This window comes from Manis pentadactyla, chromosome 5 (genome assembly GCF_030020395.1).
Source record: "Manis pentadactyla isolate mManPen7 chromosome 5, mManPen7.hap1, whole genome shotgun sequence".
In the NCBI taxonomy this organism is placed as follows: Eukaryota; Metazoa; Chordata; class Mammalia; order Pholidota; family Manidae; genus Manis; species Manis pentadactyla.
Genome location: NC_080023.1, coordinates 11,684,545 through 11,700,416, shown reverse-complemented (window position 1 = coordinate 11,700,416; position 15,872 = coordinate 11,684,545). Strand labels below are relative to the sequence as shown.

Genomic DNA, 15,872 nt, shown 5'->3' with positions numbered 1-15,872 from the left:
AGGCTCTGAGGGTCTGTTAACTCAGAACAACATGCTGAATGCATGATGATCTCATGGCTGGAGAAAACAAGTGATTTCAAGCCTAAGGCCACATGAGCAGATCCGCTGAATGACAGATGTTGGCTTAAAAATCATTCCCTTCCTACATGGGCCACTGTGCAAATCCAGATGGAAGGTGTGTTTATGTCCTTTCCCAGTGGAGACGAGTGGGCTCATGTGGAGCCTGCAGCAGGCAGGAGCAAGGGTGCCTAACAGCCATTAATGAAAGAAGGGGAATGTTTGATTTGAGAAACAAGTTGAAGAGCACTGAGAATAAGACTCGTGTGCATTCCCCAGTCTTCTAGGTTTTAGTATTAATGCAAAATCTCGTTGAGTAGCTTAGACTGGTCAGGAGTTTGCAACATTTCTTTTATATTTGTTCCTTTGTTCTCTCTGTTTTCCCATCTAACCGCTGTAGAAGGCTTGTTATTTTCTGGAAGTTTTGAGAGAAGCCAGCTGACTGAAGGGAAATGCAGGTCATTTGGGAAAGAAAAGCCCTCCTTGAATGTTGCTTGAATCTGTCCTCTGCTTTTCTGGCAGAGTTGGTGGGAGAGGGTGGTACCAGGAAGCAGATGGAAAGTATCCTAGCATTTCAGCTGCCACATTCTTTGGGAAACTTCTCTCTGCCCCTGTCTTGTTCTCAGGTACCACGAACGACAAAACCTCCAAAGGCTTCTAGCAAAGGGTCCCTGCCAGTATTAAGTATTGGGTCCCAGTTCTGATAAGAGTTGCAGATGACTTAAAAAATGCATACCTATCTGTAATTTTAAACTTTTCTCCAGTAAACATACATTATTGTTAAAATTTTTTAAAGACTTTACATTGTTTAATTTTTTTAAAAGATAAAGCTTGGTAGTATTCCATGTGGCAGCTTACCAAGTGTTAGGTGTCTGCATTGAGATCCAACTGAAGAAGCTTCATATGCAAAATTATGCCAAGTCATAAAGATTTTACAAATTCTTTGCATTTGGCAAAATGTACCCTCTGAAAGCTAGCAGGCCTGTAAGCCCTGGGTCAGGCCTCTCACATGGGAATCCAGGAAATACGCCCTCATACGCTGGGTCAGCTTCAGAGGCAAATCGACGCTTGTGGTGGGAAGGGAGGGGAGGAAGAAGAAGACGGAGAAAAGGTGGCCAGTGGAAGACCACTCATGGTCCACTGTCTGGGCTATGGGGAGAGACAAAGATAACCACAGGTCACCTCCCCAGATCACAGTCAAGGCCCGAGAGGGATTCACAGAACAGTCGTCTTGGCTCAGAGATGGCCAAGGAAGGGGAAATGCCTGCAGACGGCCAGAAGGCATTTATTCTTCCAGAAGAAATATATTACCTGTAGTTATTCTGGCAGATAAACGTAATATTCCTTTTGCTTATAATCAGTTTCAGATCACTTACGGAGGAACCTGAGCATGAGTCACTGGGAAAGAAAGAAGAAAGTGTTAAAATAACAAGATCCCCAAAGCATTTCTTGAGTCATAGTTTCTTCTAGGTAGCAGGCCCTGCGCAAGGACCTGGGAAAAAGAGGTGAAGCAGAGGTCCTTCTAAGATCTCCCAGGTCAGTAGGGGAGCTGAAGGCATGAACTAGGTGGATGTGTACCATGGAGATAAATTTGAGAGGTTGCCGGGATGGGCTGAATGTGGGGTAAGGCCCCATTCATTTCCTAAGCCAGTCTGTTCTCAATCAATGCCTTCTTGTGACCGTGGATTCTTTCCTGGACTGATTCCTAAGTGACCCTGAGAACATACGGTTGCCAAGTAGTGACATATACCTGAGGGGTCCTCCGATGTCATGCATCACCCAGGCTTGAAGTGTATGAACCTTCTTTGGATTCAAATTAAAGATTTCCACACGTCCAAAAGTGCTAAGATGAAAGAGACAAAGGACATTATTAACCCCAAACGAAATCCCTCAGGCACCCAAGCCTCTGTCAAAAGCCAGCAGGCAGCATGCCATTGGTTAGAACCTACCCTTTGGAACTGACCCACGATTTGCATTAGAAACAGTCACCTTTTCTCATTCAGTGTGACCCTCAACAAGTAAGATCCTCAAAATGAGATTCTTTTATTCTGTCACTGCGCAGCAGAACAACCCGCCAGGTGCTCCACACACTCGGTGAGGTCTGAGAAGCAGCTGCTTTGAAAGCCCCTCGTGTCCCCTGCCCTAACCTCGTCCCCATTAGCCCCTGAGAGCCGCCACTCCTGTTGCAAGGACTCGGATCCCTAATGTCAGGTCAGGAAATTCTGGAACTTAACACTTTCACCCCAAATCCCGTAATATTAGGGTCAGAAGAAGACAAAAGGACCATGCTGCTCTGTGGAATTAAATATTCAAACAGGAGAGAAGAAAGATGAGTTTTGGGCACCTTAAGTGGCCAGAGAACATTCATGTATCTCCCTCCTCTCAATTCAGCTTTATCCAGGGAAAGATTAGAGAACAGAGACTGAAAAGATAATCAATGTGGTAAAAAGTACAGAAGGATGACCCCCTACAGAAGGAAGGCCAGATTCAGCAGTGTGGATTTATTGACAGAAAAATAGCTGATTCTCATTGAGCACTTTCTCTGTTGTGAGGCACAGAGCTCAGCATTTTTCATACATTATCTCAGTTAATCATGACATCACCATCACCTCTTCAGGTACACACTACAGGGGCTCACGGAGGTCCGGTGCCCTGCCTAAGGGCACACAGGTAGTATTCAATGACCTCTGGAGTTCCTGCCTTTAACCACTACAATGAATTGCTAAGAGATCATGATCAAGGCCAAGAAGCCAGCACACCCAGGAGTAGCTTTTCTGCTGACCAGGGGTCACACTATGTATTCATGGAGGACAGAGGAGTTAGGTAGGCAGCAGTGGGGAGGGGCTTGCTGTAGGGAGGGGCCTATAGCACGCACAGAGGTGGGACACGGGCAGCCAGAGTAAGAGAGCTGAGAACTCACACCGGGCCTCGCGAAGTCCAGGGGAGGAGTGGACACAGTACACCTCTCAGGAGGACAGTTAGAGGATTTCACACAGAGGAGAAGCCAGACAAAGACACTGACTTAGAAAACGAGCTCCCCGTGGAATATTTTACCTTTTTTAGCCCATATCTTCAGTACTGACCTTAAATATGAAAGGCATATTCTTCTAGGGATGAGAGAGTCACTAGGAAGCCGTGCTAACCCTTGTAAAGAGGAGGTAAAGAAATGAGTACCTTTTTTCATCAAAGGGGTTACTGATGGACCCATTGAGCACCACATGGACCACACCACAGGCATCTTCTGCAAACTTAAAAAAAAAAAGCCACCATTCCTCAACATGCAAGCTTAACCACCGTGCCCCAGCAGTGCCCCCCCAGAAAAGCTCTTGGCTGGTTAAGGAGGGAACACCCTGCATGGCTCTAGCTCAGTTACACCAGCTCTGCCCTTTTCATCCCAAGCTACTGGATGGACTTTGCTTCACATGAGAGTCTTGACAGCAGTGGCTCCGATCTGTGTTTGAACAAGGAGGTCAACATCACTGAGCATAGGATTGCTAATTTGGCAGTTCAGAAGCTGGAAGCCCAGGTGGGTCAGGAAAGCATCAGTGAAGGAGGAAGATGACAGCGTGCTCTGGCTGCCGCGCACCGCCGACACTGCACTCTTCATTTAGTGGGAGCAGCGTGGACGAGTAAGGGGTGAGCAAAATGGGAACACCAAGAAAGGGAAGCTGAGGACAGCAGGTGTCACCGGCCTGCCCAGGCTCTGAGAGAAACGGGAAATGAATGAGTGGGTATGAGTGAGCACAGACTTTTATTCCTTCATGCACCAAACACTCAGCTGGAATCTTTGCTAGACTCCAGGGAACACAAAATGAACAGAACAAAGCAACCTGCCCGTTCTTCCAGGAGGCCCCCCCTGACCCCCAAGACTAGCTCAGGTCCGCTTCTCCCACCATCCAACTCTGTGCATTGTGAAGACCCACCTAATGTGGCTCTGGTCCCCTCCGAGCCTGGCTGTCATGCTCCCCACGGCAGCCCCCGGGCCTCCTAGTCGGCGCACCTCAGAGTGGGCGCCCAGGGGAGCTCTGCAGAAGGAAGAGAGGAAGGGAGGAGGCAGGGGCAAAGAGCAGCAAGAAGTCCAAATACTCAGGGAAGGAGCTGGGAAAGGACCAGAAGCATAACAGAGGGAGGCAGAAGCCAAGTCCTGGAGGATGACTAGGGCTTCAGCTGGTAACGGCTGAGGCAAGCAGGAAGCTCTGGGGGCTTGAGAGAGCGGTGGTGCTTTGGGAGAACGTCAATGGATGCTGAGGCTGGATAGATAAATTATTCATGGGGACCCTTAATGCTCTGCCAAGGGATCCAGCCTTTATTCTACAGGTGATAAAACACCACTGAACAATTTCGAACTGAACTATAAAAATCCAGCTCGGCTTCTGTTTCCTTCTGGGGGGTGATGAGCAGAAGACAGAGGCCCCATTATTATCAATCACAAGTGCCAACTCAAGAGAGTGCTTCCAGGTGCCCATCACTGACCCTACACTATACAATTGTCATAAGTCCCCAAGAAGTAGTATTGGGTCAATTTGCCCCGAGGTCACAGCACTTAGAAGCAAGGAAGTGAGATGGGGATTCAACCCCCAGCAGCCCTGCCTCTATTGAGAGTCAGACAAAGAATGAATCTAGTAAGACAGAAGGAATGTCTGTCCACACACATCTATGAGCATTTGACCACGATCGAGGAAGCCTTCAATCACCTTCCACCTGGGCTTCCAGCTCCCAGGACAATGGAAACACAGCAAGTGCTTGGCACATGTAACAGGGGACTTGGCTTTAAACATTTTTAGCAACAGCACTGCCCCCCGACATATCAGAGTGATATAAGAAATAGGAACTTTCTCAGAAAAAGCAAGCAAACATAAAGAAAAAGCTATATAGTGCCTCTGCTTTTTCACAGCACATAGTAAATACTCCACAAATATTTATTAAAGCAATTCATTCTGAGTTCGCTAACGGATAGTGGTAACTAGTTTAAACATTGCAGTAACCCTATGGGACAGGCATGTTTGACAGAAGAGGAATCTGAAGGTCAGAATGGCTGAAGAATCAGCCCAAGTTTAAACAGTCTCTTTACTTCAAATCCCAGGCTGACCTCTTGCCTCTACCATACCGTGCTTCACCTGAATCTTCCTAAGGTGGGTTAGGTTCTCAGCGACCCTACCTACTAGACACCGACCTCAGGCGCATCACTTAACTTCTGAGTTTTAATTTCCTCACCTGTGACAGGGGGATTTGCTCATCCTCACATCCCCTATTGTGAGGACCATGTAGGTAAGGCACTTGGCTCAGGGCTTGTCATAAATATGCCCTTCACAAATAAATGTGAGTTTCCACTTGTCCCAGCAACTCAGATATGTACATTTAATTTCAGGGATTGTCAGTAGTAGAGTATTACTTTCTCCCTCTTCTTATTTCCTTCATTTCTTTCTTCCTTTCTTTCCTTTTTTTTTTTTCCATTTCACTTGCAAAGAAGCAACACAGAAGAAAAATAAATGCACAAAGGTAGCTTAGAATGAAGTCAGGAATACAGAAACAGAAGCAGAGGGAGGTAGGGAGGGATGGTGAGTATTTCCCAGCCCGGATTCCAGATCTGGAGTCAGTTTGGGATAAAGTCCCCGATCTGCCACTGACTGCACACATTTAGTAGACTGTTTATTTACCTGCACCTCCACTTTGTCATCTGTAAAATGGGTATGATACTCATGGTACCCACTACAAGGGGCTTTTGTGAGGATAAAAGGCTCTAATCTGTATAGAGACTTGAGGATGGTGCTCGGCATACAGGACGTGGTCTTTAATGTAGATTAACCAGACTGTCCCAGGAATCTAAGACTGGCCAATACCTGGATCAGAGGATTAAACCAAGCTGGAGATTTCTGACAGTCAAAGCCAAAACATGGCTTAGCATAGGGATTCTTCAACTGGAGTCCGTCCCTCCATGAATACCCTAAAATTATATGTGAAAATCTTCTGCCGTATGCTCAAGAACATTTTTCTCAGGAAAGGATCCTACATTTTTGTTCCTAAAGGATCTGTGATCCAAAAGAATTAAAACCAACCTCTGACTGCATGACCTCTTAAGGTCTTTGGTCTCCACACTTCCAGACTTCCCCTCGGGGCACTCACCCTTTTGGACACCGTGTTCCAGAACACAGAAACAGAGTTGTTGATGCAGTCTTGCCTCCAGTCTGGACAAGATTGATAGTTCATTTCTACAAGACACAGTTTATGGAAGATAATTAAAGTGGAAAAGAAAGCGTGTAATTAAGCTCCAACCTCACCTGGCTGTCCCATCACCGTGGAGCCATTGCCCAGAGGCACCACTGCCAAGATGGCGGATGGAGACTGGACACGTCCCGACCCAATTTAACTAAATGCCCCCTGAATCCATTCCAAGTCCTTACCTTACCCTCCAAGTCCCAGACAGGAACACAATGACCAGCTTTGAGTCATCGTTCTGGGAAACTGCAGCAAAACCTCATCTGACAGAGACAGTTCCCAACATTATCCCCACCTCCAGGGAAAAGGAGAGAGAAAACTGAGCCCTCAGGAGCCACGCTGGCCAACCTGTCCTCTGCTTCCTGCCAGCTCTCTCTTGGGGACAGCCTTCCTCCCCCACCTCCCTCAGCCCCCCACCCTGGGGTGCAGCTGGCCGCTGAGTCTCTCCACACTCTCCCCCTCAGGACAGGCTGAGGCACCAGGGCGATACAACAGAGAGCAGCAATTCCGTTTGTGTTACTCCCCCAAGGATATCTGCCTTAACACACAAATATTTTTTTAATCATTTTTTTACTGAGGTATAACTGATCAACAAAACTGTAAGATATTTTAAGTATACAATGTGATGATTTAATATACATATATACATAGTGAAAAGATTCCTTACATGTTCATTAACCCATCCTTCACCTCACTTATTTATCTTTGTGTGTTTGTGTGAGAACATTTAAGTTCTACTCTCAGCAAGATTTCAATTACATGATACATTGTCAGCAACTATAGTTACCAAGTTATACATTAGATTCTCAGAACTTATTTGTCTTACAAGTGAAAGTTTATATTCTTTTATCAGTCTTTCCCTATTTGCCCCTATGAGTTCAACATTTTTTTTTAGACTCTGTGTATAAGTGACACCACACAGTGTTTGTCTTTCTCTGTGTGGCTTACTTCACTTGGCATAACACCTCCAGGTTCATCTGTGTTGTTGCAAAGGACAGGATTTCCTTTTTTTTTAAGGCTGAGTAATATTCTATGGTGTATACATACACACTGTATTTTCTTTACCCATTGCATTTGACTGCATATATGTTTTTTGGGTGTTAGATCCTGGGGATAGAGATGGATTTGATTAAGCCCTGCTTTCAGAAACTACACGACCTACTATAATCTAATAAATCAAAGAAAGATCAATTTGGGTTAGGTGTGGTGTGCACCACCGCTTGGGAGCGTTGATGTTGAACTTGATTTTGAAGGATTAGTAGGAGTCTTCAGATAGATGAGACAGAGAAATGTGCAAAGGTCCCAAGTTGTGAAAGAACTTAATGGGTTTCAGTCAGCACAGCCAGAGCCACAGTGATGGGGCAGGGGTGACAGATGATGAGGTACAGGAAGACAAGGCCAGGCCATACTAAGGAATCCAAACTTTATTCTGGAGGCAAAAGAGAGTATCTATATTTGAGGTAAGAGACAGACACTGTCCCCATATGGTGGCCAGACGGAGGCGGACCTAAAGCAGTAAGGAGCGGCAGGAAGAATCTACAGCAGTCCCAGCGAGACGGGAGGGCTTGTCAGGGCCAGTGTGTGGCCTCAGGCAGGCCAATGGGGGTGGATAGAAAGGATAACATCAGGGGAGCAGATTATGTGGGTGGCTGATCAGATATGGTGGGAGGGTGGAGTAAAAATGAGGGTGGAATCTGGGCATATCTTACCTTGGCTTTGAATCACTAAGCAGATGGTGGAGGTGCATGAAAGGAGGCCCTGGAACTCTTTCTGGTACCTAGAAGTCAGGCATCAGCCATTCCCTCTGTGACTATGTGTACAGCTGGCCCTAGGAAGTGTCTGTCTTTCTACTTTCACCTTGCTATGAATTGAACTGTGTCCCCCCAAAAAGGTATATTGAAGCCCTAACCACTGACATCTGGAAAAGTGACCTTACTTAGAAAGAGTCAGTTAAGAGCACAAGTTCTCAAGCCAGTAATCCCGGGTTTGCCCCCAGCTCTGCCACTTGCTAGCTGGCAAGTTACTTTAGCCTATGCCTCGGTTTGCATACAACATGAAGAACAATGGCTGGGGCTTTGTCGGTACCCAATATTGGCTACTACTATCAGTTAGCTACCATAATTACGTTTATTAGCTACTATTGGTAATTTACACAGAACTTCAATAAATAAGAAAATAACATATCCCATTGAAATGGGTAAGAAAAACAAACTGCCAATTTACAAGAGAAAGAGAAGTAGCTACCATTAAATATCAGTGTCACAATCAAAGAAATGCAAAACAAGCTGACGTGTTATTTATCAAAATGGCAAAGACATTTTAAAGTATTACTATCTGGTATTGGGGAGGGTATGTTGTGTTGGGGAGGTAGGTGTGTAGTGGGTGTGGGTTGTGGGCTGGGTGGGTGGGAGTGCTGTGGGTGTGTGTACAAAAATGTTCTTTGCAACAGTGTTTGTAAGAGCAACATCTAAAGCAATCCCAGTGTTCCATCGATAGGAGACAGTTAAAGAAGTTGTAACACGTCCACAGAGGGGCTATGATGAGGCCGTTCTATGGCAGTATTATACATACTAGTTTTAAATGAATAAAGCAAGTTGCAGGATAGTATGTGTACATTTTAAATATATGTATCTGCATGAACATAGGGAAATGTCTGGAAGGATGTGCACCTGATTGTTGACAACAGTCCCCCTTTGGAGGTGGCATGGAAATTAAGGAGTGAGGGAAAGATGCAGGGTGACCTTCACTTTTTACTTTTATTCATTTCTGTAATATGCAACTATTTCTCAAATCTGCATGCATCACCTTTGTAATTGGAAATAATGCAAATCTGGGATGAAGAGCTACTATAATAAGTTTTTTAAAACAGTCAAAAGGAATAAAAAAGAGAATAAATAATATAAAGTAAAAATATCCACAGTGTAAATAAAAAGAGAAAAAAAGAAATGAAAATGGGCTCAATAGGGTTTTCTTAGTAGAAAACACGTTTGCACAGTGAGGGGTTCTGGGTCTTTCGGGGCAAAATAGTGACATCAAATGACACTAAGCCAAATGACAGCATTTGCCACACACTGTCCTGCGGCACAAAAACCACCACCCAATGGCTCCCACAGCTGTTCTGTGGAACAAGGACTCTGCCCTGGCTCCCCGCAAGGTCTCCCTGCTTAAGGACTCTTTGGTCCTGAATGATGCCCCGATAGAAAGCAACCTACCAACAAGTCATAGGCTGAACGCAGAAGAGAGTGAATGCAGGAGCGTGGATGCTGCTCTCGGAAGTGAATTTTTCTAGAAAGCATGAGTTGGTCTAAAGGATGCTTTTTTTTACATCCGGCTGCATTGCCATTAGGATATGGATGGCATCAGGCTGGGTACCTGTGGCCCCTTCTTCCACGCGGATCTTCCAGGACCCCTAGCAGAGCTCAGGACTCTTTCACCCTGCACACCCCTGGGCCACCCCGAACGGCCTGGACCCTCACCAGAAGAACCCACGTCTCCGCACCACTTGAGGCCGTCAGCCATGTGACCCAGCAGCGTGTTCTCCAGCGTGAACATCTCCCGCTGGACCCATGTGTACTGATGCGCCAGCTCACTTGTTTTGCTCCAAAAGAGAGTCTAAGAAAGAATAAACACAACCCATTATTGAGATCAATTTAGTAAGTCAAAAAACCAAATTCATGTCTTCCTAAATGAAAGCAAAACATTGAAAATATCAGAGTAAATCACATACAGTGAGTAAGCCTGGTTGAGGGCATCCCTGCTCTGTGTGTGTGGGTGTGTGGGTGTGTGTGTGCGCGCGCAGGTGTGCTCTAGGTCACAATATAAAATGAACTTATTATTCTGGATTGCAGTAAGGAAAACTATGAAAGCCACCGATCGAAACCTTATAATAAACATAGAATCAGAACACCCCTGGAGGAAGCATAGGAAGTTCTGAAATTCCTAAAGTTGTCTGCAAAACCATTATGTTTATGTGCTATTTTCTGGGAGAAGTGCTCTTTGATTCTTGAAGAGCTCCCTTCCCAAATCTCCCATACACACACACACACACACACACACACACAAATCATTACACTGAAATGTTTTCAGAGTTCCTTCTAAAGGTACAGGAAGTCACATTTCAGAACAATCTTCTGCTCCATGGATCTATTCACTCTTAACAGGAGGCAGTGGAGGGTGTGGCTTGATGCATGGACCCTGCAGTCACACTGCTTTGGGAAGCTCAGCCCCAGTACTTATTGGCCATCTGCCCTCAGGCGGCCAAAGCATCGCCAAGCCTCACTTTCCCTGTCTGTAAAATGGTATCAGTAATAATTGTAAGGAACCCCTGAGATGAGGGAATAAAATGAGACATAGCAAGTAAGTGCTTAGTCCCACATCTTTGCCAGAGTTACCTTTTCAGTGTCCCCTGGGTGATTATTTACCAGCAGCTCCTCTGTGTGGAGCCCCATGCCAGGTGTGCCAGGAGAGAGCTCCCTAAAACTCTGGTTCTCTTATGATTGGTGGATGCCTTACGGGCTTCACAGAATGATTTGGGACACACTGAATTTTCATCTTAAGTGCTAGCTTTAGAAAAGATACACACCATTGCAGGTCTTTTTCAGTATAAGTATAATCAATATACTAAAACCCAGGCCTCTCTGGTTCCAAATCTCATGCCATTAACATTTCAACTGGTCACTTTTAAGACCCTCCATCCTGAGCCATTCCCGGTCATCTGAACTCACTCCACCTCCATTTTCTCCCTGGTGAAATGGGGATGCTGACACCTGACCTGCCTCTTCACAGGTGACTGTGGGGATTTAATAGGATAAGGGGTAAGAAAAACCTTTGTAAGCAAAATAGGCACTTTGCAAATGCAAATTGGCGTTATCACTATCATCAGAGGTCAGTGACTGTTTTGTAATTATACGAGGTTGCATTATTTTTGTTTGGACTGGGTTTCACATTAGGTTTCATTTGCCTGATGTTTGGCCAAGTCTCTCTCCTCTTCCCATGTCTGCATTTTTCTTTGACCTCCCTTCCTGGACATCCTAACCCTGATGACATCCCGGTCTCCCAAGGAATCTCCAGGGTCTCCCACAAACCCCACCCGTGCCAACCGCACCAATGTCCTAACGTCCAGATTTTCCTCCTCCCTCATCCTGGTCAAAACCTGGTCCTGTGACCTCATCCCTGGCCCAGTTACCTTGTTGCAAGGTACAGTCTGACTGGCCAGCATCATCAGCGGCTGGTAGTCCTGTTCTGAGGTGTGACAAGGATCCTTAGAAAGAAATGCATTCACAAATGCCTCCCCTATCTTCTGGCAGTCTTTATGTCTGTGAGATAAAACATGGGAAATCAGAGAAAATATGAATAATCAGACCTCAAACATATTTTTGGAGCATAACCTCCTCCCCAAGCCAAAAAAAAAAAACTAATTTAGGAAGGATCTAGTGTGTGCCAAGTAGTCCCTATACATCATCTTGTCTAATCTGTACACCATTTTAATGAGATGAAAGCCTTATTCTCCCTGCCCAGCAAGGTCCTGGCCCTGGTGGGACTCTCTTGGGTTAGAGACATGGATAGGACACAAACTAGCAAATAAGTTAACAAAGTCTGGATTGTTCTAAGTAGGCAGGCGAACAATGGGGAAGGGATGGCAGAATATGGAAGCAATAACCAGGGTAGGAAAGCTGGTCAGGAGAGGTCCCCCTGCGGTCATTTAAGCTGAGACCAAGTGGCACGGACAGCCTTCCAGACCGAAGGTGCAGCAAGTGCAAAGGCCTGGAGGCAGTAAAGAACTTGGTGATTTTGAAGACCTGAGCGACAAACCACAGAACTGCAGTGTCAAAGAACTAGGGGCAGACCGGACGGAAAGCAAGTCAGAAAAATAACTGAGAGGCAGATGACTCAGGCAAACCGACCAAGAGAACGGTTTCTAACTTTATTCTAATTACAGTGGGAAGACATTGGAGGGTTTTTAGCGTGGAATGAACTGGTCTGACTTTTGTTTTGGAAAAAAGTCACTCTGGAAAACTCTGAGCTAGCACCAGAGGAGAGAAGTCTCTGAAATAGAAATCACAACTGTATGTCCCCTTGAACAGCCCCTGGCAGTGAGAAAGGAGATGGACAAGGAAACCCAGGTGCAGGGGAGGATGGGGTGCTGGAAAAGATAGCAATTGGAACTTTCTGAGTGCTTGTGTTAACAGGTGCATGTAAGCCCATCATTTCCTTGGAGCACAGAAGTGGGTCTTCACTGGGACAGCTCCATCACTGCTATCAGGATAAACCAGCCTGGGGAGTGGAGAACCTAGGTGCAGAACCACGTCTGGCAGCTTGACCTGGGGGATGCAAAATGAGACCCTGACTTTTTTACTCCCTTCTGAGCCTGTGCCCCCACTGCAGAGCACAAACAAAGCAAGCCATTCCAGAAGGAGAAGGTCTTCTGCCTTCCCAACCCCGACTGGCTCCCCACCCCTCATCAGCCAGTGAATCAGAACAGCATGGCACAGGAGCTTACGCAGAAGCCACCCTGCCCACCCACTCTCTTTGGGACAGGAAACAGGAGAAAGCCCTTTCATTTAGGGCAGGAGGGAGTCCCTTGAGTTAGGCTGCCGGGCTCTGCCAGGTGTGCTGTGTGTCCTTGGAAAAGTCATTCAAACTCTCTCTGCCTCTGTTTCCTCATCTGTAAAGTATCCACCAAATACAGATGTTCTGGGATTAAATAAAACATGAGTCAAATCCTTTCAGAACAGTGCCCGGCACAGAATAAGGTTCAGTGAGTCTCAGTATTATAATTCCTTCCTTCTTGTGCCCCTTGCTCAGAGCTTCCTGCCTGTGGGCAGTCATCCCCAGTGGGCAAAGGTGGGGCTGTCCTCATGATCTTATTTAGGAATGTGGCTCATCCTCAGAGGGCCTGAAGGACACGTGGAATCAGTATGTCTCATGCCTGGTGTGGTGAGAACACACAGCTACTTGGGTTCAGATCTAAGGCATAAACGCAGATGAGAAACACCCCTGCTTATCCCCTTGTCCACAGGCAATATGGTTTTCTCCTTGCTCTCAGTTTTGGATGGGTGTCCACCCTCACCTTAGTAAGAATTACCAGGACAAAGTTCCAGATCAGTTTTCCAGTAGCCAGGTGGGCTACAGTAATGCTAGCAACAACAGCATTAATAATAAGGCTTAGTATATGCTTTACATGCATATCTTATTTAGCCTCATAACATTTCTGTGAGCAAAGGTATCAGGATTTGATTTGAGTTAATAAGACCTAAAATTACAGGGACTTAAAACAAGAGAGAATTCTATTTCTCACTGATATATCAACCCAGAGGCCAGTATCTGGGACTCTGGTATAACCTTCCACATGTCAGAGAGACCCATATACTCAGTCCAAAATGGCTACTCCAGTTCCAGCCATCTTGACTACACTCCAGTCAACAGGAAAGATCAAGGAAAATAAAGAGGGAGAGGAAAAAGCAGCAGCAGCAGCAATGGGCATGGGCCCTTTTAAGGTCAGGTACCAGAAAATGCTCTTTCTATTTGCTATTATTTCATTTACTAAAATGTACCCACGTGGCTATACCAAGTAGCAGGGCAAGATGAGAACTGCAATCTTTAATCTAGATGTACACTGCACACCTAAAATCACAGTTTTTATTCTAGAGAAGAAAGGGCTGGCCTGCAGGCTCTGTCACAGGTAGGTACCACCCTGTCCCATTTTACTGATGAGGAAACTTTAAGGATATGACGTGCCTGAGGTTGGGCTCCCACCACACTACTATAGCATCATCTGAAGAGGCAGGCTATTAAACTGTGCCAACCGCAGGCTTCTCCTCTGTAAAAGGGAAACAGTAACACTTCACCCATGGGGAGTTTGCAAGAACTGAATGAGGCAACACGTGGCATGCACCTGGCTGCAGGGAAGGCTCTTTCACCGAGGCCTCTCCACCTCCCCAGTCTACCCAGGACACTTCAACTCTATGGCTACTTGTCTTCGAAACCTGAGCCAGGAAACCGTCATCCATCTGGCTTTCTCCATACATTACATACTTAAGCGGGGAAAAGCTATTACAATATGTATTTGATGTCAGTCACAATTTATGAGGCAACTGTGGGAAGCGTAGGAAAATGATGTTGGGTGGCCATTTTGCTTTAGGGGTTCATGCTTTAATTCCATTAATTTAACACAGTAGCCTCCTCAGGAATTTCCTGTGCCGGATTCCAACTCCCCTGTAAAATTCTTCTACCTCTGTCCTCAGCAGCATCGGCAGGACCTGCAGGGGACAAAGGGTGGGGGGAGGGGGGAGAGACGTCTCCAGAGATGGAAGGAGAGAAATGTCCACTGCAAAACACCCGACAGGGAAGAGGAATCAACACGTGCCGAGTACCAACCATGCGCCAGACGCTTTCAGGAGCACATTTTCATTTCATCGCCAAGAACTCCACGGACTCGCACAGAGAGCTCCCAACCCTCCAGAATTATTCTGATGCTTCTTAGGTACATAGAACCCAGTTCAAGAAACATTACCCTAAGAGTCAGGAAACCCCAGGTTAAAATTTTAAAGTTCCTTGTTTAGAAAGAGCAGAGTTACATAGAGTTGAAATGGACCTGAGAAGAGTTTCTACCTCAACTGCCTCCTCTTCTTCTTAAGAGATCAGAGCCTTCTATGTGCCTCACAGATAAGAGATAAATGGGGAAAGGCCGTGAGAAATTTGGGGGCAGGCTTTATGAAGTGACTTTTCATCCCTAAAATCAAAAGTAAGCATTTCACCCTGGATGTGCCAGTCAGCGTTTTTCCTGGCGTGTGTGTGTGTGTGTGGTGTGTGTTGAAATAAAAAGGAATTAGGACGGCAGTGTGCAGAACTGTCTACAGTACTCATCCACATGTCATTGCAGAAATAGTTCACAAGTGTGGCTCTAAAAAGCTGAGTCCTTAATTTAGTTACTTGCAAAAAGTCCACAGTCTTCATTTTTGTGCCCCTGGGCAGAGCACAGTGCCACCAAATCAAATGGTAGGCATGCAAAAGCTGTTTGACATAAGACAGACAGCCTGGGAATCCCTGCGTCCGGCAGAGGTGGAAGTGGGTCTCTGACTGAAGGAGGCAAAGCCATTTCTGGAAGTCCAGTGTTTTCTCTTTCTTCAGTGGCTCCTCAGTTCCAGAATTAGAGGCCTTCCCTGTGGCAACTCCAGGGGGACCTGCTGCTTGGGATAGGGGCCGTGAGTGGTGACCATGTGCCGGGGGCTCCTTCCGCCAGCTGCCTGTGCCTGCCCTGAGGGGCTGTGGGGAGCCACCTGCCTCAGGGGCTCCCATCTACTACCACAACGCAGGACCTCCTGGGGAGCCTTGGAAAGGATCCAGAGGCTGCCTCCAGGCCAACCAAGTGCAAAGAGCAGAATTATCTAAAAGCTTCCTATTCCTGCTTCCTCCCAGCCCCGAGCACCCACCAGTCTACTTTCTGGGTCTCTGAATTTGACTCCTGCAGGTACCTCCTGTAAGTGAAATCGCACAGCATCTGTTTTTTCGTCATCAGCACAGCGACTTCACATTTGTCCATACGGTAGCATGTGTCGGAATTTCCTTCTTTGCTAAGGCAGAACGTTCCGTTGCAGGTG

At 46.2% G+C, this 15,872-nt stretch overlaps 1 protein-coding gene across 2 annotated transcripts in view; it reads right to left on the bottom strand.

Annotated features, from left to right (window-relative positions):
* The window catches only part of CD38 (CD38 molecule), a 53,435-nt gene that overhangs the window by 6,381 nt on the left and 31,182 nt on the right, over nt 1-15,872 (bottom strand). For both annotated transcript variants that reach the window (XM_057502114.1, XM_036921077.2), the window contains 6 exons: nt 11,459-11,588; nt 9,750-9,885; nt 6,181-6,266; nt 3,232-3,305; nt 1,808-1,900; nt 1,369-1,455 (listed from right to left, as the gene is read on the bottom strand). In XM_057502114.1, coding sequence (XP_057358097.1) covers nt 1,369-1,455; nt 1,808-1,900; nt 3,232-3,305; nt 6,181-6,266; nt 9,750-9,885; nt 11,459-11,588 — 606 coding nt within the window. The remainder of the gene's footprint in view (nt 1-1,368; nt 1,456-1,807; nt 1,901-3,231; nt 3,306-6,180; nt 6,267-9,749; nt 9,886-11,458; nt 11,589-15,872) is intronic.